Source organism: Talaromyces amestolkiae (assembly GCF_001896365.1).
Source record: "Talaromyces amestolkiae strain CIB chromosome Unknown scaffold13.1, whole genome shotgun sequence".
NCBI lineage: Eukaryota > Fungi > Ascomycota > Eurotiomycetes > Eurotiales > Trichocomaceae > Talaromyces > Talaromyces amestolkiae.
In genome coordinates, this window is record NW_024468049.1 from 303158 (window position 1) to 327720 (window position 24563).

The 24563-nt window shown below is 49.1% G+C and overlaps 9 protein-coding genes across 9 annotated transcripts; 3 read left to right on the forward strand and 6 right to left on the reverse strand.

Annotated features, from left to right (window-relative positions):
* BHQ10_006772 (uncharacterized protein) lies at positions 1-2584 on the forward strand (the record flags this gene model as incomplete). Its single annotated transcript, XM_040879395.1, has 4 exons — positions 1-136; positions 199-1343; positions 1394-2388; positions 2443-2584. 4 exons carry the CDS (start codon positions 1-3, stop codon positions 2582-2584), a joined length of 2418 nt encoding a protein of 805 aa, XP_040735276.1.
* Positions 2585-3880: 1296 nt separating this feature from the next.
* Positions 3881-5395, forward strand: BHQ10_006773 (uncharacterized protein; the record flags this gene model as incomplete). Its single annotated transcript, XM_040879396.1, has 1 exon — positions 3881-5395. The coding sequence occupies one exon, from the start codon at positions 3881-3883 to the stop codon at positions 5393-5395; it is 1515 nt and encodes a 504-aa protein (XP_040735277.1).
* A 90-nt stretch (positions 5396-5485) lies between these two features.
* Positions 5486-6137, reverse strand: BHQ10_006774 (uncharacterized protein; the record flags this gene model as incomplete). Its single annotated transcript, XM_040879397.1, has 2 exons — positions 5486-5934; positions 6005-6137. The coding sequence occupies 2 exons, from the start codon at positions 6135-6137 to the stop codon at positions 5486-5488; spliced, it is 582 nt and encodes a 193-aa protein (XP_040735278.1).
* Positions 6138-7018: 881 nt separating this feature from the next.
* BHQ10_006775 (uncharacterized protein) lies at positions 7019-7393 on the reverse strand (the record flags this gene model as incomplete). The annotated part of the gene is made up of 1 exon (XM_040879398.1): positions 7019-7393. The coding sequence occupies one exon, from the start codon at positions 7391-7393 to the stop codon at positions 7019-7021; it is 375 nt and encodes a 124-aa protein (XP_040735279.1).
* A 768-nt stretch (positions 7394-8161) lies between these two features.
* BHQ10_006776 (uncharacterized protein) lies at positions 8162-9811 on the reverse strand (the record flags this gene model as incomplete). Its single annotated transcript, XM_040879399.1, has 1 exon — positions 8162-9811. One exon carries the CDS (start codon positions 9809-9811, stop codon positions 8162-8164), a length of 1650 nt encoding a protein of 549 aa, XP_040735280.1.
* A 1224-nt stretch (positions 9812-11035) lies between these two features.
* Positions 11036-13179, reverse strand: BHQ10_006777 (uncharacterized protein; the record flags this gene model as incomplete). Its single annotated transcript, XM_040879400.1, has 3 exons — positions 11036-12310; positions 12376-12796; positions 12854-13179. 3 exons carry the CDS (start codon positions 13177-13179, stop codon positions 11036-11038), a joined length of 2022 nt encoding a protein of 673 aa, XP_040735281.1.
* Positions 13180-15867: 2688 nt separating this feature from the next.
* On the reverse strand, positions 15868-16266 carry BHQ10_006778 (uncharacterized protein; the record flags this gene model as incomplete). The annotated part of the gene is made up of 1 exon (XM_040879401.1): positions 15868-16266. The coding sequence occupies one exon, from the start codon at positions 16264-16266 to the stop codon at positions 15868-15870; it is 399 nt and encodes a 132-aa protein (XP_040735282.1).
* Positions 16267-17063: 797 nt separating this feature from the next.
* On the forward strand, positions 17064-19237 carry BHQ10_006779 (uncharacterized protein; the record flags this gene model as incomplete). The annotated part of the gene is made up of 4 exons (XM_040879402.1): positions 17064-17075; positions 17254-18369; positions 18425-18964; positions 19019-19237. 4 exons carry the CDS (start codon positions 17064-17066, stop codon positions 19235-19237), a joined length of 1887 nt encoding a protein of 628 aa, XP_040735283.1.
* Positions 19238-20118: 881 nt separating this feature from the next.
* BHQ10_006780 (uncharacterized protein) lies at positions 20119-24288 on the reverse strand (the record flags this gene model as incomplete). Its single annotated transcript, XM_040879404.1, has 3 exons — positions 20119-20390; positions 20462-23984; positions 24049-24288. The coding sequence occupies 3 exons, from the start codon at positions 24286-24288 to the stop codon at positions 20119-20121; spliced, it is 4035 nt and encodes a 1344-aa protein (XP_040735284.1).
* Between the last annotated feature and the right edge of the window lie 275 nt (positions 24289-24563).

Here is a 24563-nt window from a genome sequence, read left to right on the forward strand (position 1 = left end):
ATGGCTCCCACGGCTCCTTCCGCGGCCTCGACTTCGCCGGCCAAGAAGACTTCTGTACCAGAGAAGAAATACAAGTGTCAATTTTGCAATCGTGCTTTCAGTCGCAGTGAACATCGCAGCCGACACGAGCGATCTCGTATGCCCCCTTGCTCGTTCCCAAACTATGAAACCTCAACATGCTAACAATCGAGTTTTTAGACACCAAGGAACGTCCATTTAAATGCTTAAAATGCCGCAGCACCTTCGTTCGTCGAGATTTGCTTCTCCGTCATGACCGTACCGTTCATGCCAAGGATGGAGGCATCCCTCTCGTCAGCGAAGGTCGCAGACGTGGTGGTAACGCAGGTACTCAAAAGAGCCCGCCTACTACCGCTGCCCCTCCCAAACCTTCTATTACTATTGATCCCGCCACTTTAGAGCAGATCGAAGCAAGCAGTGATGGTATGGTCGACCTTGAAACAGCAGCCATGTTGATGACCGATTTCCAACATAAGGCTGCTGCTGCCGCTACTGGTCATGTGCAAGACCGCACTGGTTCCGATCGCTCGTTCTCTCCCAATCGTGGTTCTCTTCTCGACCAGCATGCTTCGTATTTGTCTGGAAATGCTACGCTACCTCAGATGCCTTGGGATTCTTTGGTTTCGCCTACCGAGACAAAGCACCATATGACTGGGTTCGGTTCTCAGGATACCGGTTCGCACGGCCACCAAATGTCAATGATGTCGGCTCGGGACACCTTGGCGCCTTCTTTGCATTCGCTTGTCGACTCGCTGCCTATGTCTGGCAATTCCACCCCCAATGCGCTGTCGCCTTACCCGTCAATGACCGGCCCAGTCAGCCCAGTCAACTACCGTCGCTCTCCCGGTCCTAGTCAAGCGCTTACTCTGCCAAAAGCGCCTCAGCTTGTCAATGAAATGGAGAGACAACGTATCGTGGAAAATGTCAAGAACTCGGACACCGTATCGGCCCTACCAGAAGGCTTCCAGCTTCCTTCTACCGCGTCGTTGAATAAGTATCTTTCGACTTACTTCAACCTCTACCACCACCACCTCCCGTTCTTGCATCAGGGATCATTCAAGCCTACCGAAGCTTCGCCGCCTCTTCTCTTGGCTGTGCTTTCCATCGGTGCTCTCTACACTTTTGAACGAGAGCATGCATTCATGCTGCACGTTGGGTCCAAGGTCCTCGTCAACCAGTTCCTTCAACAAAAGGACAACTTTGACTCGCGAAAGTGCCCTCTGTGGGCTATGCAAAGTACTTTGCTAAATATGATATTCGAGAGCTGGAGTGGAGATCCAAAGGGCCTTGAATGGACTTGCTCGATCAAGAGTTTGCTCGCCAATGTAAGTTTTGCAATCGGGTACTAGGTCATGTGTGATACTAATTTCAATAGATGGTCGCTGGTAATCGCTATCAATTGAAGCTGCGCACCGAGGCTCGCGAAGGTCGTCTGCCCTCTCGTGACCAGTGGATTGAAGACGAGTCTTGCCGCCGGACATACTATGCCGTCTACATCTTCTTTGGCATGCTTACTTTGACTTTTAATCACACTCCTGCCATGAGCCTGGATGAACTTGATAGCTTGGAGTTGCCATCGTCAGAGTCGCTGTGGAGTCTCGATGTAACCGACGAAGACTCATGGCACCGCACCTTGAGCACTGTTATCCCGGTCAACATTCGTGAAGCACACGACCGATTGTTCCAGGGTGAACAGACAAGATACAGCGCCTTTGCTACCCGAGTCATGATCAACGCCCTCTTCCTTCAAGTCTGGAGTCATAAACGTAGCTTCGAGGCGCTCCAGGATGTGGTTACTGAGTACAAGCTTCGCCTCGCACTGGAGACCTGGGAGAACTCACTTGAGCTGTGCGAGCCGGAGACCATTGTGGTTCCCTTGAGTACACCTCAGAAGGGTCATCCTTTGATCTTTAACTCCATGGCCATCTACCGCAACACACGAGCCCGGTTGGCAGTGGACCTCAAGTCTGTTCAGGAAGCCCTCCGCTACCATTCCTCGTACGAAGTCGCTGCGGCTATGACGGTTGCTCGTGACAAGGTGAAACGATCTCCTGAGATGAACAATGTCATCCAACAATGCTTTGAATGCATTGAGATTGCTGCCGTCCAAGGTATCAATTGGGTTGCTAAGACGTCCGCTACCAACTGGAGCGTCGAGCACCCTCTCTGTGGCTTGGACCTTATGGTGATCCTCAGCTTATGGCTTTATCGCCTGGAACATGACGAGGAGCCTGCCACTGAAGCCGAGATTGCCATCTACAGCAAGGTTCGCAATTTATTCGATGATGATGCCATTGACGCTTTTGGCAAGTTGAGCTCCACCGTCGCTCGCGTTTGGGGCAACATTCTTGATGGTGTTGTCGTTTGGGGGTATGTGTCATCTTTTTTCTTTCCTTTGTTCAAAGATAACTAACTATGATTTAGACTCACTAAGCTCATGGGCGAATCCTTCAAGCTCCACGCCCAGGCTCTAGTTGGCTATGAAGATTCATTACAGGTCGCCAAAGACCAGCCGTTGCATCCTATGCCTACCAAGAGCCTTGCCAGCGTGGGCACCGCATACTAAGCGTACGACAAATCGCTTAATATTTCCGTCTATCCGCAAACTCAACGATAGACAACTACTTTCCTTTGTTATTCATTCGCTTCGCCTTGATAACCGTTATCTTTTAACAGTTATAATATTCATTGTCGTTCATTTTGGTCTCGGGGCGCTGGGAAACACGTGGAGAAATCCTAAGACGATGTGACCCTCGTCACTGGACTTGCATCGAACCGTCGCAGATGACGTTTCGGTTCATTACTCTCGTTGATATTGTTTGGTTCTATTTGGGTCATCGGTCAAAATTGGAATACGGCACTCGGAATGGACAGTGGACTGGCATGGGGGCGGTATAGTGTCTTTGCGATTACGACACTGTTGGGCCTCTGGCTGGTATTCGCCTATTCGGCTTTCTTGTCTCTCATTATTCCCCTTTACCTTTTGCATTGCCTGCGTTCAGTTTGGGTCTCAATTTGGTTGTCTTCATAAGAGCTCACAGGAGTCCGGTCAGTGCGTCTTCTCGGTTTTTGATGGTTAGCGAAGGCAACAATTGTCTACACTCGGCTGGTCCTGTGTGTTTCTTCGATTCTGGCTCTGCCATTTAATATTATTACTACAGTTTGTTGTCGTTTTTTATCTTCTTCGTTGCCGAACCTGACTTGATACCTTGTTTATTTGCTGCATACTGTTTTGCTTGATTGATTTACGTTGCGCGCGCGTCGTTAGATGATATTTATGCATTGCTTTGGGTTATATCCAAGCACTAGTCTCCTCTCAGTTTTGTCGTTAGCATTGCTGAAGTATATGCGTTGGCTTATTGTTTTGAGTTGATTGTGATTGATTTGAATTTAATTGATGGATTTTTGATTATATGCATCGCAAGTTAACAGTTTGATAGTGTCTGTACTATAGTCTTGGAACAAATAACAAAAAAAAATGGGGATGAACTTTTCTTTGGGCTTGTAGTGTACACTCTTGAGACTGCGCAAAATTCAATCGGGTAGTAGTACTGTACATACGTAGAGTAGGACAACCTGCCGACGGCCGGAAGCTAACAGAATGATCCTGCTTTTCCAAATACCTGCGCAACACATCAACAAATGGGTACGACACGACGAAGACATAAAACCTATGCAGTATAGCTCAGGCGACACCAACTACCTTACAATGAACTTATAGACCTTTTTTCTGAATCATATTCGCGGTGTACAGAGGTTGGGAACTGAGCGGGGAGTTTTTGAAAAAGGTACTATGCGCCGAGTTGAGAGAAGAGCAGAGCACAAATTGACTTCTGGGATAGTTTGGCCAGAGAGAAACACAATGTCGCATCCGTCGCATGATCTGATAAACAACCATGAAAAAGCTGCAGACGAAGGAGACGCCGTTGCGCCCGTATCAGAGGCCGCCGCAGAACAATCCGTTGAACACCGCGATGAACAAGCCCAACAAGAAAGACGTGAACGAATTCGAGATGAGGAAGAACAGCGAGAAGAACAAGAAGAGGAACGCTACTATGAGGAGGGCATAGCACTTGCAGAAGTCACGTCTGAGCCACCGGTGGAACGACGCGAGCAACCACCGGCAGCGGCAGCACCGCCGGCAGAGGCTCTTCCGCCATTATCAGCATGGGGTACAAGATTATACACTGTTTCATACCTGATATTCTTCGCGATCTGGGGAACCCTTGCGCGACTAGGTGTGCAGGCTTTGACGACGTATCCCGGCGCCCCTGTTCTTACAAGCGTGCTATGGGCGAACGTGGGCGGGTGTATTCTCATGGGCTTTTTCATCGAGGACAGAAATATTTTCCGTGAAGAATGGGGCCGTCCTGTAGAAGATGCTACAAAGCTGCAGTCTGGACAACAACAACCGCGCAGACAATCGTCTACACCAAGCGCGCAGGAACGATGGCTCAAGAAGCACAAGACCGTCAAAAAATCGATACCGCTCTACATTGGCCTGACTACCGGGTTTTGTGGCTCSTTCACTAGTTTCTCGAGTTTTATGCGTGATGCGTTTCTGGCGCTGTCGGATGATTTGGCGGATCCGTCTATTTTGTCGACTACCGGCAGTTTGACCGTTGGTCGCGCGAAGGGGGATAGTTTCATGGCTGTCGTTGCGGTGCTCGCTGTCACTGTGGCAATGAGTATAGCCGCGTTCTACCTCGGTGGCCATCTTGCGCTTGCGCTTGATTCGTTGACGCCAACCATCCCCTTCCGGTTTACGCGCAAGGTTCTTGATCCTCTTGTCGTTTTATTGGGATGGGGCTGTTGGCTCGGGGCAGTGTTTATGGCTATCTGGCCACCGCATAATGCATGGCGGACTAATGCCGTGTTCGCCATCGTTTTTGCGCCGCTTGGATGTTTGTTCAGATTCTATATGTCTCTTGCATTGAATGCGCGAATCCCTGTCTTTCCCCTTGGAACGTTCGCGGTTAATATTATAGGGACGGGGGTGTTGGGTATGTGCTACGATCTGCAGCATGTAGCTGGTATCGGAGCACCGCTCAGTTCATGGGCGTTTGATCCATTGGCATCACCGACCAGAGGATCGATTTTCCCTAGCACCACTGCTGAGTTGGAGGCTACTGCACGCTCGATTTTGGTGTCATGTCAAGTACTGCAGGGTGTGATGGATGGTTTTTGCGGCGCGACGACGACGATAAGCACCTGGGTTGCTGAGTTGACTTCCATTGGGCTTGGAACGTCGAGACGACGGCGGTTTGCATGGGCGTATTTGTATGCTGCTGTTAGTATGGGAGTTGGATTGGGCTTGTTGGTTGTTGTTATGGGCAGTGTGAGATGGAGTCGTGGGTTTGACAAGCCTTACTGTTGACCTACTCTTCTAGAGTATATACCCTAATGTTGATTCCATGTATAGAATAGATAGATATTCATTATCATAAGTCATAAATAGACACTCAAATCAAAACATATCCTTCGCACTCTGCCCCATGGTAGCATTCATCATCGACAAAGGCGTCCGATTACTCACCGCACTCCCATTGTGAATTGAATTCGAATTCCCATTCCCAGACCAGGCGTCATGCTCATGCGTATTGATCCTCAGTCCTGTACCAGCAGCTGCACTACCTCCGTTGTCGCTATGTTTCTCCCCGCCAATGATGGTGTTGCTATCACTAATGCCGTCTTCACTATGACTGTTGTTGCGACTGTGGCTGTGCATTTCATCTTTGAACTGATCCGGCTCCGTAAGAAATTCGAGTGTTTGTCCCTGTGTTTGCGCAATCGGGTCTCGGCTTGCGTATCGATGGAGGGCCTTGTCATGGTATCCGCCTCGTTCGTGATGGAAGCCACGGGCTCGGAGATCTTTGCGACGGGCTTCGTCGCGGGCGGCGGCGCGGCGTTGGGAGGCTACTCAGTCTACCGGTTAGTAGATTCCCTTTTTTTTTTTTGAATGATATGGTGTAGAATGGGAGATTACCCTGCCAGAATATGTAGTATACGGCAACAGTCAGGATACATGCTGCCATGAAGCCGAACATGATGCCTAGTTCTTGCCGGATGTTGACGGGCTGTTCGCCGTGGAGCGGATAGTCGTCCAACTCCCCCTCCATCTTGGCTGAAGTTCTCCTCTTAATATTATTGATTCTGCTGATAATGTAGTCTGATCTGTATGTGATGATAGTCCGATGTCGTGGAGATGTCATCAACCAGAGAATAGATGCATCCGACAATAGCGAGGAAGAAGAGACGAAACAAACAAAGGCTTTGCACAGAGAGTCAGACCTACTCGCGCGGCCTCACTTCATTTCGTACTCTGTCATACCAGTAATTCTCCGAACTGTCTCGTTTGATGGAAGATGAATGAATCTCGTATGAAATGGGCAGCTGAAACCTGGAGGGACGAATCAGAGCGTTGTAAAAGAGGCTTAGTTGCGGGGGCCGTATTGTATTTACCATTGTTCGTATGTTTGTATCAATCAGAGATTATCTCATAGAATTGTTTAAGCATTGTGTTGTCTCATAAGTGTATATTCGTATCTTCGCAATCTATCATATGGTATATAACATAAATCCATCCACATTATCCAACATTATACAATATAGGTCGTTGGCTGAATTATAAACATCAAAGTCAGCACGCTCGGTAAACAAGAGCCGGCGTGATAGAGAAACATAGGACGTAGTAACAAGATAAAATATATCTGACTGCCGAGTATCCGAGCGATGCGCGGAGTCATTTCTATGAATATCGATACAAGAAGCGAATGATGTACGAGCCGACGTCGACAGAAGACATCTGTATGTGCGGTGGTCTTGCGGGATTAAGTAAAGGGCCGGATGTGGTCGTTCTGCTCGCCTGGTGTATTAGGGTATATATGCGCAAGTATCAGACTTGTCAAGAGGGAGAGAGTCGTGAAGCATTCGGCTTAAGTGATGCGTTGTTGTGCGTGGTGCAGTTGATTTTGAACTAGTCGAGTTCAAACGTATTGGACTATCCCAACATCAGCGCCGCAAGGGTCGTGCACGCCAGCCCAAAGGCCATCCCGTACCAGGGCGCTTGCCCTAACGCACCCTCATTCCGAGCTTTGAGCCGCGGAGTACGGACCGTCACTCTGGCACCAATGTCCTGGGTAAAAGTCTTCAAGCCAACCAACGGACCCAGCCATCGATCGGAGGAATGGGTATGTGCAAGCGAGTCTTCTGCCATGACATGTATCGAGTCTACTGCCTGTGTCCGTGTGATTATGACCGGAGGCGATCGTTGAGCGACATGATGTGTGTTCCCAATTTCGCTTTTCGAAGTAGGACCATCTGCAGATACCACGGTGGTGAGGAGGAGTACGGCAAGGGGATTCGATATCTTCATTTCGTGTCGATGTCGTATTATATATATATATATATGTACTGATATACGATTTTCGGAGTCGTGGCGAGAGCACGCACAGCACGGCAAAGCCGTCCGTGTCGAGTGCTCAGCGAGGCGCTGGGTAAGACTGACGACACGTTCACTGATCCTTCCCGGGGTAACGTAGTGACACCCAGGGTCGTCGCAAACTCAATTGGAAAGGCTTTGTCGACCCAATCGGTCAGAGAGCACGGTGAATCAATCCGGACGGGAGTCGCAGCTTCGTTCTCCGTATTACAGAGACATTTGGACTTCGTATAGGGGCAGGCAACAATCAATCAGAGAGATAATACACGAACCGGTCGCGTTGGCGCGTAAGAAGCAGAATGAGTTCAGAAAAGCAGGAGCAAGGAAGAAAAGAAGAAAAGAGCAGGAGATGAAGGCATGGTGGTAGTGGAGCTACGTACTCCGTGCTAGCTCTCTCTCAGCTTACATGCTCCGTAGATAGAGCGAAGCAGTGACAGACCGAGTGCAAAGGAGACGCAAAATCAGGGATTTCTGTGCTAGCCCACGGGTCTAGCCGCTTTGGGAGGCGCTAGCTGGGCCAGCCGCGGCGGTTGCTAGCCCAAAGAGGCTTAGCGGCGCGGATGGCTCAGTGCTTGGACGCTCTAGTCGAGACTAACCCAATCCGGAAGCGCTTGCTGAGATTGCATGACGTCTTCTTTCTCTCTTCATTGACACGTTCAGTCTATCTACGCGGTATCTACTATCTACTACTCAGAGTACTATCTACAACAGCCTGTTCCACTCGGGACTGGCAATGAACTTCTCGCTGAGCTGCCCCATCGACCACACTGCCCGCTCCCCCGTATCCTCCTCGCCGGCAATCGACCCCGTAGACGCAATCACTGCCTCCTGCACGAAATTGACATTGGCGCCCTTGTCCAGCTCAAACGAGATTCCGCCCCAGTCCAGAGTAACCCGACCGGACTTGTGGAGATGCAGTCGTCCCACTCGTCCAGCTGGGAGTTGGCGCTCAGTCGCCGTCACGAGTCTTCCGGGCGGTTTTCTTGCCGGTTTGATATCTTCTTCTCCCTCGCCTTCTTCTTGCTTGACCTCCGGTTCGCCTAGAGCATTCTCTTGTACCACTGTGACATCTTCCGTAGCAACATCATCCTGTACTTCAATAGGTTCTGCTCCGCCAGGCACGGTCAAATTGGGCGTCAAGGGTGGGAATTGAATCAGGTATAAGCGGCCGGCGTTCTTGTCAACAGGCTCTTCGCCCTCTTTCACTTCTTCCTTAGGCTCCGCGCCTTCTTCGCCTTCGCCTTCACCTCCACCCCCAGTAGTTGTGGTCGGTTTAGCCACTGTAGCAGGCTCATCGGGTGTCAAAATATCCTTCAAAGCCTCAAGATCTTCATTGTGTCGGTCAAACTCCTCAATCTCCTCCTTTGTTCGTAGCAAGCTTCGAGGATCTTTGACGAGTACACTCCTTCGCGCCTTGAAACGCTGCGCAGGTAGCGGCGTCTCATCGCGACTCTCATGCGGTAAATCTGCCATGGCCACATCGCCATCTGCAGGTTCTCGCTTGACTCTGGGGGTGGTAGGCTCTTCACTGATAAATAATTCATTGTCGGACTCATCCTCTTCGACTGCTTGACGACTGGGTTGTGCCGCGGCAGTTGTGCTAGCTTCGACATCGACACTGACAACTCGTTCTTCGTGTTCATGACGCTCCACTCGAATAGGCCGGGGGCCATTGAGGGGCAATGCTAGTTTTCTCACTGCTTTTTTACCCTTGACGTCCTTTTTAATTTCTGCTGCTTCCTCGTCACTATCCTCGTCAAGATTAATCTCATCGATACTGATCCGGAGAGCTGAAGCCTGCTCATCCTCGTCCGAAGAATAGCCAGCATTATTATTTGACCGCCAATGAGCCGGTGTGTGAGAGCGCGAAAGAGAATGTCGCAATGCAGGTGAAGAGCGGGAATCGTTCTCGAATCGACCACCACGACCTCGTTTAAACCCTGTAGGACCGCCAAACATCATCCCACCTCGCCCACCTCTACCGCGTGCCCTAGGCGCATTTCCAAGTCGTGCCCGTTGTATGGCCTCCGCTTCTGACAATCGTTGTCGGTTTCTCTCTGCCTCCAACTCCAAGATGGCATCTCGCTCTTCTTTGGTACGGCGGGKGGCTGATCGTGGTCCATATTTGAGGACTGGTTTTGTTGGTCCACCTAGCTCATCGCGTGGAGGTGGTCCTCCTCTGGGTCCTATGCTTCCCCCGGGTGTGCGTCTGTTCAGAGATTGTAATCGTTGCACTGGGGGTCGTGTGGAGGGTGTGGTGGACGAAGACCCCGCCTCCGTAGAATTTCCAGGCGCAGATTCTCGCTCGCCCGGCCGTCTTGCCGCGCCGCGTCCAGCTGCTTTCGGTGGCATCTCGGCCGTACGATGTCTGAATGGTCGAACTCAGTAGCTGAGATTGTAACTCACAAAGCTGTCAATCTAGTGGCTTGTAGTGAGCGCCGGCAAATTTTCGAGGTCATAAGAATTTTGCTGAACCATGAATTCAATGATACAAGTGATTGGGGTAATATGTAGCAGAAAGCGCTTGGTGAAAATAAAATGTTTGAAACTGCGCGGCGATAGCGTGCCTTATCGAATAATTTGTGGCTAGTTCCTTTCTGGAATGGCGCATTCGCCGTGTTACCCTAGTTTTTGGCCAATCACAGCTCGATCTCGTCTACAAACGATTCCAGCACTTGAGGCGAGAGGTTGTCCTTTTGTCTTCAAGTTTCTATAGGTGAATAGTATATACTGACTTTCTTTCTATGGAAAATCGGGGCTGGCAGTTACATACTGTGCTTGTAGGTCTTGCGGTGGCTGTCCTCCGAGGGTTACAGATACTTTATATTAACCACGACATTTAATCCCATCAGCCAATTAAAGTCTACAGCATACAAGGAAATTATGAGAAATCAATCCTATATTGAGCTAGAGCATATAACACACAGAGATGAAGAGGAATAGACTGGATACATGTAAAAACTGATGCGACCGACCTCTCTGAGCCACGGACCCTGGCTACCCCTGGCACAAACAGTTTTGCACAGTGGTCGATGACATCCCCGAGGACAATATGAACGGCAATAGCTAGCATAAACAGAGATCAATACAAGATAGAAAATGACTAAAAAGAAAGGAACATCCACAAAAAGGGCGACCAAGATCAACACGAAGAGCAGATAAAAGTCACAGCAAGTCGAAACAGAACATGTAACGCCAATGTAGATATTCAATGTGAGACAGCATTGGCCATTGCCGCCCCTGGAAATAATCACAGAGAAAAGGAAAGGAATGGGTAGGAATGTGATAAGCTCAATAGGCAGAAGTCGAGCTGTAAAACGGATCAAATGAGTGGTATTCCGATGAGCGCAAGAACGAACAGATCCGGAAGATAACGAATGGGAAACCGGTTGAATGCAATGGAAATGATTGGATGCAACATCTGTAGCAGGAGAATTGCCGGAAGAATATGCTGGGCCGCGGATAGCAAAGTAGGATACGGAAAATCAGATCTAATTGGTAAAAACGCTCAGCTCGTCGCAGCAATCGACATGGAAAAGTAACAAAAAGTCAAATCAATGTTCAATAGAAGCATGATCACCGCTTGCGTTTTTTGTTCTTGTCGCCCGAGCCACCTGCCACGATAGACTCCGCAGGAGTTGCTGGTGTTAACAACCCGATCACATCAACTGGTGCTCCGGGCTCTCCAGTTTTTTTGATGGGAACACCCATATGTCGGCCATAACGACCTTTCCGCCCGTTTCCTTCATCCTCGCTGATGCAACCCTCCAAACCGATTCCTGCATCCTTACATCTGCCACATGGTCGTTGACGGTCGCACCCCTTCTTGCTCTTGCGGCATCGCTGGCAGCGAGGCTTTGTAGATAGATCCTCCTCATCTGCAGCAAGTTGATGCTGGAAGTTGACACCGGACCCAGACGTCTTTCGTGAGGGTGCAGGACTAAGGATTTGTGTCGGTGTCTCAATCTTTACTCCATTAGCTGAGGGAAGAGTTGATTTGGACTTGCGAACGACAGGGACTGCTCGGGCTTTTCCATTCTTTGCAGACTTCGCAGAAGCAGTTTTGACAGTGCGGTTCTTGCTTAATGAAGCGCTGTCTGACCTGACCTTTTGCTTCTTTGCACGAGGCGCATCGACATCATCATAGTCATCACCATGGTACTCGTCGATGACCGGGTCGCTAGTTTGGTGGTATTCTTCACCTTCATCAGCGCTGGCTTCGGTGCTGTCATAGCTTGGAAGTATATCATCCAACCCCTTGTAGCTTTGTTTGATATGGCCGGGTGGAAGTAGCGGACTAGATTCCAGACGTTGCCTCGAACGTGCTGGAAGCTCATCGTCATCTTCATTCTCACTGAATTCCCCATCACTGGTTGCGCCCGTTGAGGAGGAGACGTCAGCTGCACCGCTGAAGGCATCATCCAATGTCGATGTAGAGTTGCGACCATGAGAAAAGTTTGATGCGTCTCCGAGGCGAATCAACTGCATTGCGACGTCCTCGTCTGATATGCAGCTGGCGATAGTCGGGTCTGGGGTTGGTAAAATTCCAGACACCGTCTGCCTGCTTCCGGAACCTGGTGCTGAACCGCCAGAGAGACGCGAACGATTCCCATTATCCGGGAACATTGCACTAGAGTAATAGGTGGATTTGATTGAGCCATTTCCATACCCGTGTTCACTGTATCCATAACTTTGGGGAGACGGCAACGGAGGTCGGTTGTTCATGGGACGGTGTGTCGGCCGGGCGAATGGGGACGGCTCGCCATCATTTCCAGTCGATCGCCGTTGCGGAGAAATCGAGGATGTAGAAGTAGCCAATGGGACTTGTGGTGGTGCGAAAAGAGGCAATTCCTATGAAGAAAAGGGTTCGTCAGCATAACCAAGTCAGAATAGACCCGAAGCATCGATAGCCATACCGAGCTCTCAAACTTAGGCTTCTTGCGACGGCTTTCTTGCACAATATTGTCCATACTGATCTCAGAACTTGCGAATTGTTCACTTCGAGCCTTTCGAGAGCCACTGACAGAGCCGTGGCCGCCCTCACTGTCGCTATATCCAGAGAACGCATCTTCGGCGAAACTGCCGTGTGCACTGGAACCTCGACTCTTGATACCATTCCTTGAGGAGCCCTTGTGTTGTGAGGCGCTGCGCCGACCTCTACCAGAAGGAGAAGCGCTCGGCCTTCGGGTACGTGACAATGGACGTGATGAAGAGGGGCCATAAGGATGTCCTTGGCCTGTAGTAGGCGTCATTTGAAAGGGTTCTCCAAGACTCGGGCGCTTGCGACCGTCCATTGGAGACATGCCGTGATAGTGTGGCTCATAGCTATCAGCATAGCTATGCACGGGAATCACTCGAATATAGACAGTCATATTGTTTCTCAAATTTTCATACCTCGCAATGAGGGTTGTGCCGTGCTCATCTTCGAAACTTACGCCACTAGCGACACCATCATAGATACCATAAAAGTTTTTGACTGTGGTCACAATGGAGTCAGTTGTATCATGAGGGAAAATCTGGACTCGCATTGGAATTCTGGCTCTGAGCTTAGTGTTGTCATCGAGGAGAAGCTCGAAGGCGACGTTCTTGGGCGCGGCACCTGGAGAGTGCTGTTGTTGAGGAGTCATATCACCTTGATACCGATCCATGTCACCAAAGTTGTTTCCCAAGCTTGCAAGGCCCTCTGCAGCTTGGTGGTCTTGTGCTGATGTGGTAGCCATCGCTATACGGCGATAGGGTTTGACCTGCCTCGGGGCGCCTGGGGCGCCTTGCTCTTCTTCTATAGGCTATGGGTGTAGGTGAAAGAGAGAGGTAAGCCCGCGGTCAGAATGGGCTGCCTTTCTGCAACCGATAAAGGCTTCCAGATGATCCAGAGACACTTCTGTAAGATCACCGAATGGATTAATTTGGATGGGTTGGGTGAATTGCCTCAAGACTGGAGGTGCGATGCGAGTGGGGGTGGAAGACGACGGAAAATTCGGTACGACGAATGGATATCAAACTATCATGAAAGAGCGACATTAGCATCGAGGTGCCGTGAAACTAGAATCGAGATCCATTGCATTCATATCATGTGAAATTTGGAGTTTAATGGATGATGGAAAGGGAAGCATGGCCCCAATCCAGGCAACCCGAGATGGATCAGGATCTGGGACTAGGCGGAAGCACAGAATGGGAATAAACATACTTCTTCGTCACAGTTTTGTGATTGATGATAGTCGCCTAGTATAGGGGCTTCGATATGGGGACTCTACTCGATCGACGATGACTGGGATGGACGGTGATGGCTTGGGGATGATCTGGTTCTGCGATGCAGGAATCTCTAATTAGCTGAGGCAGTACGTAACTAACCGACGGACGATTGGGAAGCAGGATGGGCAGGACGTCAGAGGGATACATACCAAATTGTACTCAAGAAAGCCTCTTTCACCCTTCGAACGAACTGATATCAGGTTGGATGCCGAGGAGAATAGGATGTGGTGGTCGAGGAGTCGGCTGTGCTGGTTGGGAAAGAGGAGGAGTTGGGGGAATCGGGTGGGTGCGAAGAGAGGTTTCACTCCAAGCGAAAAAACGGCCTGGTCCAGACAGCGAGTGTCATGCTGGTCGCCGACAACTCTTATTTGCTGTCAGCCTCTTTGCACTTCTTGATATTAGTTTACACTGTTTTTTTTTTTGTATCTTACAATGAGCGTTTCTCTAGTCTATTGTGTCCTAGAAAACCGTATTGAGGTATAGCGCAGTCAATTGTGGTTTCTTTAGAAGCCATCGGCATCGCATTCAAGCGCATGCGAATGAAGGGTTCACGACCGATACAAACAAAATGAATAGCCCCTCCCGGACTGATAGCCTATAGCGCATAGTAGGACACGCTGAATTATAGAGTTGACTCTGAGTTTGATTGATTTCCGAGTCTTGATCGTAGTAAGATATTCAAGCAGAAGTAACTGCCCGAGTAGAGTTTCGGAATCTTAGTCGCAGCAGGAAAACGGACTACAGGATCGCACAGCTGGCGCACATTATCGATTAGATATTTAAGAGTGTCTCGAGGCAAACAAGAGCGGATTTCCTCATCTGTTGATCTTTTTTCATGCTGAAGCCTGAGCCAAACATTTTTGCGCAGACCAGCGCATCCGGCTCTAGTGACTCGGATGACTGCGCTCAGGTGATTTGCGCCGATTGACTTATCGTGGGTTTTCTGGTATTTTTTGCTATACTATTGCCCATTTCTGAACGATATAGATTTGATTCTTCATTCAGTGCAATTTTTTGAAGTTCGTGCCTAATCAATGGGTACGTGGGTACATCAGTTTCTGCAACTCTACTCCGGCCAATATCTTTGCTGCGAAACGAATGGGCGGACTTTCAGCGTTTGGTGTATCAGATAACAAACGCTGGAGGTGGTACCTGTCTAGACAAGCCGAATTCAGCTGCATTAAGCAATAGAGTCAATATATCAGGTTGCGCTGTTCGTTTAGTATCGCAGACTCAATAGCAAGCAGACCCGGCTCCCAAACATCTGCTTAAATTGCAAGAGAATGAAACACTGGATTCAATTCACTGCTTTCTTACTTTCCTATTGGAAATTCTTGCGACATACGTGCACCCGAGTGGCCCTTACAAAGCCACGCTTCTCGCAAGGTACAAGTTGGTCGTCTTGTAGTGTGACGACGACAACTGTTTCTAATGCGCCGGAATGGGAAGTACCTGGCAGCTCTACTTTGCGCAACGGTAATGTGCCAGGCTTGTATCTACTCTTTAACACTCAGAATGCCGTTGCGACAATGTCGGTCTTACTGTTGGTAGTCGCAATGAGTCAATCGCGCATCATGAACATGATGGTACTATCTTCATCTTAGAGTTGGCGCTAAAGCTGGTGGTACGAGTCAACAGTCTTCTTGCACACGTCTAGGACACCACCACTCGGTGGCCGTTTTGCGATTAATGGGTCATAATGGGCCGGTAGTAGGGTCCGACATCTCCGCCTGTATTACGAGATTATTTTTCTTTTTTTGCTGGCTGGGGAATGAGACTGGCCTAGAAACTACAAAATAACGTGCAAAGTAGAAGGCTGGAAGAAGATGGAACGCTCTCGACGAATGATTCGATAGTGCCAGTCAGGCGCCTACATAGTATGCTTATGCGGATTATGTGACGGTTGGGACGTTGCTGTCCATGACCAGTCGGAGCCACGCCAATCCAAAGCATCTAAAACACTGATCATCCGAGAGGGAGGGGCGGTTGGCGACCAAGGTCCGCTAAGGAATACCCAGAAATTAGTAACTTCCTCGCAAGAACATCACTTGAGCAGTTTTGTCAGTTTTCCCCTCTTTCACCTCAAAAATGTGGATGTCGCCGGTGTCAAAAACTTTGGGAAAAAGTCAACTCGTGAGTCGTCAGTTGGCAAAGTACTAAAGAGTGGATTCGGGCCTTCTTTTTCGACACCGCTGGTTTGCGCTGTATTGGTCCGGGTTGTTTGGGTCTTTTGTGGCTTTGCGACAGCCGGGTCGGATGAAAAAGATTAGGAGATCGACAAGCCAACGGGCGAAATAGGGTGAAGTCTTGAGATGCCAACGATCACCAAGCTCGAGACCGGTAAATCGCGTGGTGTAAACAGACAGAAACGGGTTGACCTGAAGCATCTCTTCTCGGCGCTCAGGCTGACGGTGCTGTGGCGAGGCCAGTGGAGCATAGCAGGAGTGAGACGGAATTACGGGCTTGATCGTGGTAAAGACATCACGTGAGTCCGTGTCGGCTTCGTGACGGGCCGCTCCGAACGACGCGCTGAGGTGGCTCTGATATAGATTCATGATTTTCATCAACCTGAAAGACGAGCGCATATATAATAATTCAAGAATATGTGTCGCATTGGTGCATAGTATACAATACTTATTTTTGGTATCTTTTCTCTCAGTTTTGGAGCGGTGATGAGCACAGTTCTGTATCCGAATCGCTGAGGTGGAACGCGACTGGTGATGTCATCCGCGATAGAGCGATAGGAATAAGGGAGCTAAGCTGAATACAGACTAGATTTGTTGATGCGCCGGAGAGTGCAAACAGACCAAACAAACATGCCTTCTTTCCAGCAGGAAGCAGCCGCCCAGCCGTCCTGGCCTCTCATTGGCCGAGCCCGTCGCTGTGTTGTTGCCCGTGAATGTCAACAAACTTCCTTATTGAACGTCTGCATTATACCTAACGCTCAGTCTCCTCCAGTTTTCAACCTCCAGCACCATTGTTGTTGTCGATTGTTATTATCTCCTATTACACCTCTTCCTTTTGTTGCTGTTGTTGATGTCGACTACCTCTCATCCATTAGCTTCTCCTTTCCTCTTCAGCATCAGCATTTCTTACTGACCCTGCGATCTCTTGTGATCCCTTCCTGCGCGTCTCATTAAGCCAACTCATGGCCACTTCTATCTAAAAAAGTTTGCCCTAGCTCTATCCAGACTCCAAAGTCTGGTGCTTGCCAAACGCTTCAGGCGACTGAGCTGTCGATATCTCTTACCTTGCGACACTCGCAGTACCGGTATCAAACATTCATCAATCGACTAGTCAAACGGCATACCAACACATCTCGTTGCCATATTTCCGACACTCACCACCAGAAATGGATGCTCGGGTAAGTCAAACATGCCTTCCTAGTGTTGATGTATCACGCGTCGTTGTATACTTGACATATCTCGTGTTATCCTCGTGCCCTTCCCACGAGGATCAATATGGGGAATGTCGAAGTATCAAGGGGCGCCATGGTTGTACCTCGTTAAATTTTGTCACTAACAAACGCGTCTCACCAACAGCCTCAGCGAATTCGCGTCCGCGGCGACGAGAACGCCCCAATCCATGTCCATCCTACCAAGACCATTCACCATCGCAACAAATCTACTCCTGCCCTATCGGCCGCTCTACAAAACGGGGGTCTTAGAAATGGCGCCAAGCGCACTGCTTTTGGAGATGTCAGCAACATTCGAGCTAGCAAGGATGACAGTCACGTAGCTGGCAAGAATATACCCCTTGCAAAGCCTGGCGTATCTGCTCAGGATAGAAAGGTCCTTGCCCTGGCACAACCTGCACAGCGCCCCGCATCTGTTATGGGCATCAAGACCATTTTGAACACTAATAGCAATGGCAACGTCAAGCAGGCTCTTGGCGAGACTCACAACAATACTTCGAACACACGCAAAGTACTCACAAAACGGAGCAATGTCGCGTTCAAGAAGCAGCCTCTCTCACTTGTCACTGAGGTGAAGCCCAGTGCGAACGAACAACCAGTATCGCGTGCCGATATCTCTCAACAACGCGTTGTCCTCGAAAAACCATCTACTAAATTGTATGACAAGAGCGTCATTGAAGAACACAACGATAATCCTCTCCTCGAAAGCGATGTCTCTAGAGGATCTGATGATACTATCGAAGAGCCTGTCGCAGAGACCGAGCCAGCCATTACTGGCAGTGTTGCCATCAGCGTCGCTGAAAAAGAGTCTGTGGACCAGGTGAAGCTGCACGACAACATTCCAGAGCCCGCAAACGTGAAGGTCTTGACAGAGATTGCAGAGATTGTAAAATATGATCACAGCGTCCCACGTGATTCACTCGACTTACTTCATCGACGGTCTGAACACGGAATCCTGCCCTCAGAGCCGGAAGAATACTGGGACGACGAAGAGGATGAGAATGATGAGGATGACGGTTATGTCACTGCTCGTTCCTATCGTTCTCGTAGCGAGAACACAACCGGAGGAGCGACGACTGTGCTCTTTCCCAAGTACAATCCCAAAGCCCGGCGTGAGATTGCTATGGCCAAGCAGCTTGTTGAATCCTCACGCACTGCAGATGACATTGATGATGAGATGTGGGATACGAGCATGGTGGCAGAATATGGTGATGAGATTTTCGAGTACATGCGCGAGATGGAGGTGAGCTTTATGTATCCTGTCAAGAATCTTATCATATGCTGACTCAAGACTCTAGATCAAAATGCTACCGAATGCCCATTACATGGATAACCAGGCAGAGATCCAATGGTCCATGCGCTCGGTGCTCATTGACTGGCTCGTCCAAGTCCACCATCGATTCTCTTTACTGCCAGAGACATTGTTCCTTTCGGTGAATTACATCGATCGATTCCTATCTTGCAAGATCGTCTCCCTCGGCAAACTTCAGTTGGTCGGGGCTACTGCCATTTTTATTGCGGCCAAGTACGAGGAGATCAACTGCCCTTCAATTCATGAAATCGTGTACATGGTCGATCGCGGTTACACTGCCGATGAGATTTTGAAGGCCGAACGTTTCATGCTCAGCATGCTACAATTCGAGCTAGGATGGCCTGGACCCATGAGCTTCCTGCGACGAATCAGCAAAGCAGATGACTACGACCTGGATACACGCACCTTGGCTAAGTACTTCTTGGAGGTGACTATCATGGATGAGCGTTTCGTCGGTAGCCCGCCAAGTTACACTGCTGCAGGTGCTCATTGTCTCGCTCGAATGATGCTCCACAAGGGAGACTGGGTGAGTTCTCATTCGCAGATTCCCAATCCTTGTTTTGCATACTAATTTGTCTAGTCTCATGCCCACGTGTACTATTCCAACTACACATATGCACAACTTTTCCCACTTCTGCTCACCATCCTGGAATGTTGTGAAAACCCATCCAAGCATCACAACGCTATCTACGACAAGTACTCGGAGCGCCGATTCAAGAGGTCCTCCCTGTTCGTCGAAGCTGAAATCACCAAGGGCTTCCGCCTTGTGGAACCATCCAAGGACAACCGCCTTGCCTAAACGCGTACGGCAGGGCCATGCAATCTGTGACACACCTACGTACTCGTATCTGGAACTGATTGACACTCAAAGGAACCATGCCTTCTGATCGGGGGGCATTGGTATATATTTTGCATACAATTCATCCGAGTCCTTCACGAGTGAAGGCTTGGCGCGCCTACAATCCGAAGCTAGACTTCACTTTCTTGAGCTTCATTCTTTGCATACGGTTGGCGCGCCTACAGGAAATGAACTTCGACTGATTGACGATTTCAATTCCAATTTCACTTTATCGGCGGTCACTCTTTATGTGATACGACTATTTTGGCGCAAGGACGGCTTGGAGTAATCTCATTTCGTGGAAAGAAGGACATGGAGTTTATAGGTGTTTGAACCTCGCTGCATCCATCACACGAGTTGGAAGCTTTCTACTCGAGTTCTTTTTCATTTACCCCCTTTCCCTTTCCCCTTCTTGTTTCATTTTTCCTTTTATGGGCTTTTAATTTATCTTTTTGATTGGTGGGGTATGATACAGGTACAGGTAATGGGACTTATGGCATAATTTCTTTTTCTTTTCCTATTCCCCCGTTTCTGCTATGCGATTGTTCCGAAGCAAGCACAAAAACACTCACTTTTTCTTTCCTTTCTCGATGCTGAATCAGACACCACTTTATTCAACTCTGGCTGTTCCTTTTGTGCAAGCCTGCAAGCCTCCCCGTTTTTACTGAGACTCTATTCTCTCTTGCTTACACTCAGTGAGAACACTACTATTGAATGAAATCGCTCAACCAATTACTTGATTGATAACGGGTAGAGTAATAAGTAAACCGTGACTTGTAAGTCATCAGACTGATATGTTCTTGCTATGAAGCTCTGATAGGTTTCTATCCGTATCTAAGTGTTCACTGATCCAACCCGTTATACTCGACCAATTTGGTCACCAACTCAATGACCTTAGCCTCAAGCTCTTCTCCTGCACCACCCAGCGAAGAAGCAGAGGGGTTATCTATCCTCGCAGCCAGAACACTATCGAGCATCATCCTGAGACGCGAGACTAGTACGCCTATTCGTGCCCAACCCCGGAGACGAAGCCATCCATCTACGACTATGCCGCGGCCCATGGTATCTAGGATTATGGGACCAGCGAAGAGAAGAAGGGTATAGACGTTGAACGCTGCGATTGTCGTCAGTAATGACTTCCTACATCCTCTTACAATGAACCATGGGATGGTGGGGTTAACATACGAGTCAATTCACGAATAAACACTTTACTCGTCTCCATCTTCGAAAAATAGCTGAGATACGCCGCATTCGCGAAGTTCTGAACCGAAAAAAGCATCGAGCTGGGATGGATAAAGACTCGGCCGTTTTCAAGGTTGAAGTATTTGATGGTCCTTGCGTCTGGATCGAGTTCAATTGTGCCTGTCATAGAAGCTGCGAATTTCTTGTCTGGGAATTTGATTTGTGCTATTTGTGGGTTGAATGAGCCTGCGATTAAGGCTTGGAGGAGGGATGTGTTCTTGTCGTTTCGGTCCCAGCGGGTTGATGAGTTGGTGCCCTCTTTATACTCGAATGGTAGGATTCCGGCGTCTTTCAGCGATGTGAGAAGTTGTGCGCGGTTAGAGGATATTTCGCGGAGGGTTTGGTGCGACAAAAAGTTTTCAGAGCACCATGAGTTGCTCTGCCAGTATCCAGATGACTTAGATCTCTCGTTCCATTGCTGATATGCAGCTAGATCGGTTAGGAGGTCGCCACCTCCGCGCGAGAATGCTGCTCTGGCAGCGGTGGCCTCTTCACGCTTGTCACGGGGCGATACGAAGGGGCTTCTTGCAATAAGAATCGAGGCTATGGTGACGCATGCGTCTACGCAACCAAATATAGACCCGTATACCATCAGCTTTGCGCACCGAAGGTCCGCAGGTATCATCGACATATGTCGACCGAGAGCTGTCAACTTGTGATTGTCCAAGGCGCCGATGCTATGTAAAAGAGTCAGCGCGCCTTCGACGGCGATGGTCTCTGGCGGCGTTAGAGTCTTTGCAAGAAAGTCAGCTGCATTCTGGATGCTGTTCATGGCTACAACAGAAAGACAAAGTTGTTCCAAGGGAACACGCCGAATCTCCGGATCAGGTCGCGGTGCCATGTTGGATTCAACACTACGCGTGAAAAGTTTGTAGCATTTTCCGGCTTTGACACGACCAGCTCGTCCACGGCGTTGTTTGCAGGCGGCTTGAGATGCCCAGACTTCTTGCAACTTGACCACGTTATCTTTGGGATCGAAGCTTGTTTCCTTGACTCGACCTGTATCTATCACGGCAACGACGTCGTCGATTGTAATTGATGTTTCGGCTACGTTGGTGGCCGCGATCACTTTTCGTTTGCCCTTAGGTGCAGGATTGAAAACTCGTTTCTGATCCGCCGGTAGGAGAGATGCATGAAGAGGCAAAGCATGGAGATTTGGGATCGCTCTGATAGCACTAAGACAGCGATCGATTTCCATGGTTCCCGGAAGAAAAATAAGAATGCCGCCTGGGTCATCCCCTAATTCAGAGTCTATGTGTCGCACTGTTGATACGATCAAGTCGTAGTTGATACCAAATCCAAGGCTACGGAGTGACTTTCCTAAAGCCTGGTCTTCTGTGAGACTGTCATCATCAAGGTCTGAAGTCATAGATGGTCCTCTGTTATACCCAGTCTGACGTAGAATGTCATCCACGTAGTAGTCTTCGACTGGAAACGTGCGTCCTGGTATGCTCACACGACCAACTCGCGAAGGTCCTCCGAAATATCGCATGAAGATATCCGCATCTAATGTGGCACTCATCAAAATGACTTTGAGATCATCACGACGGTTCAGGATATCTCGCAATAGAGCAAGAAGAAAATCAGTATCAAGACTTCTCTCGTGAACCTCATCCACTACGACATGTGTAATGTTGGAAAGTGATTTTGCGATATCATCGCTCGATCCAGGCGCTGTCTGGAGTCTGCGAAGCAGAACACCGGTTGTCATGAATGTGATCTTCGTCCTGCCAGATTTGACTTTGGAATCACCTCGAATGATATATCCGACTTCATCCCCAACAGAGGAGCATCGCTCGTCACTGACACGATCCGCAAGACCGAGAGCTGAAATCCTCCTTGGCTGTGTGCAAACGATGTTCGCCACGTCTCCGAGATCTCGTTTCAATAAATCGTCCAGAACGAATTGAACGGATTGTGTACTTTTTCCACTACCGGTTTCTCCTGATATAATTGTCACTTGATATGAGTTGACGCAATGGATTATAGCCTCCTGCATTGCCCAGGCAGGCAAGGATTGCCGTTGTCGATTCATACTGATCTGAGCTGGCGAATTTTGCTTCGATTCCCAGGTTTTGCGAAGCTCGATACCTAAATGCACATTAACCCTCGCTGCAGAGCTTTCAGCATTCCTGCGCCCCGAGCGAAGAGGCAGCTGTGTGGCAGTCGTCGGTCTTTCTAAAGACTCGCGGGCCCCAGAAGATATATCCTTCAACTGACCCGGATTTTCCACTATCTCGGGAAGGTTCGTTTCCAACCAATCTACTAAGCTGAAGACCATTTGTGTTCCTGTGAGATCTTCAGTAGCATACCGTATGGCCTTGCGAACAGCGCTTAGTCGAATGTATGCTGGAAGGCCGTCAGAAATCACCGAAATGACCGGCGGATGGACTGGATATGACTTTGTGGGCTTCTGGAATCGAAAGGTGACGGGCTTTGTCATGTTAGGGACGTCTCCTTTAATTTCACACACTATCTCTGAGACTCGTTTGTATCGATCCCCAAATATAGCTTCTAATGTGTCGGCTTCTTCAGCCCAGGCTTCTTCTTGCTCGTCGTCATCGATCGATGTATTTTGTGGAATATGTTGGGTTATAGTTGTCTGAAGCTTCTCGGCAGCTAATGCTTCGTTTCCACCTTCACTATCAAGGGTGGTTGCGCACAGATCGGAAGGATAGCCAGCTGCAGTAAGGCGTCTGATTTTTGATTCTCGTACGAGGTCCCCGCTTGCTAGACTGATGCCAGCGGTGTAATTTTCCGGCAGACTCCAACGGGGTAAATCGTCCTCCGGCACATATAGCAACAGCCATTCCAGTACCTCTTCGCGATCCTTGCATTCAGCAACTGCTTCTTCAACATGACTTCGACGAAATCCAACTCGAGAGAGGTCATCGACAATTGCTTTGCGTTGCGATTCGGGTATAATTACGCTATATGGGTTCCATACGGTCTTGTGTCTTAGGAGCTCTTCGATATCACGTCGTATCTTGTTTCCAAGTTCAACCTTGGGTGCTTGCGCCCAGCCTTTTCCTCCTTTCTTCTCTTCAAAGCCACTCGGACCTTGAGCTCCATCTTGTTTGGCCTTTTCCTGTAATTTCTGTTGCTCCGCTCTCTTCTTTTCCATCTCAGCAGTAGCAGCCTCACGTTGTTGCTTCGCTAAAAATGGATCGGCCTCGTACATCCACGCTTTGCCCTCGGCGGCTGCTTCGCTTTTCATTGTTGTAAAGTCTTCTTTCCATAGCTTTCGATAGTCCGGCGGCAGCATCAATGTCATGTTTCTCATATTGCAGACTCGATAGAGAGCATATATAGCTGCGAAATGTCTAGCTTCTAAAGCCGTCGGTCGGGTCGCGAGAGCCTTTTGGGCGGGGGGTAATTGCATTGGGGGTAGAGTGATTTTCTCTTTAGTCTTGGGATCGACTTTACTCAAGATGACTGACGACGAAAAGCCTTGCGCTGATTGCTTCTATACGATACACCCATCGGCGGTTAATAGCTTCAACAGTAACTAGAGCTTTGGAGTCTCATACCATTGTATATTCTGGTTTCTCCCACTTCTGCTTCTGACAATGCTCCGAGAGCAGATTGACCGGGAGCTTGCCCGTCCATGATGCGCCGCCAATAAGCTGTTTGACTGTAGGCTTTTTGGCCTCTCCCTCGGTCTGCTGCACATTTGTGGTTTGCGCAGACTTTTCGGCGGCAGCTTTTGCCTGTTTGGTTCCTGGTTTCGGTCCTCCTCCACGGGCATTGCCCTTTGATTTGGGACCCATTATGTAGCAGATCCAACGCCACGCCCCGTGATACCCGTGGAGAAATTTGATGGAACCATTTGGCTCAGATATTGAATCGCTTCAAGGCCTTGTTCGGCGTCAGGCTTAATTCCGCAACATAAGGATTGTCCCGCACTAGACCGGATTGGGCCAGCTATCGCGGATCCACCTGAATCCAGTCTTCTCTGCCTGTCAGATGTTCGACCTTACAGTACATCATCATCTCAAGTCTAATCCTTGTGGAAATCTCTTGTTGAGCAATCCTTTCATAGAAT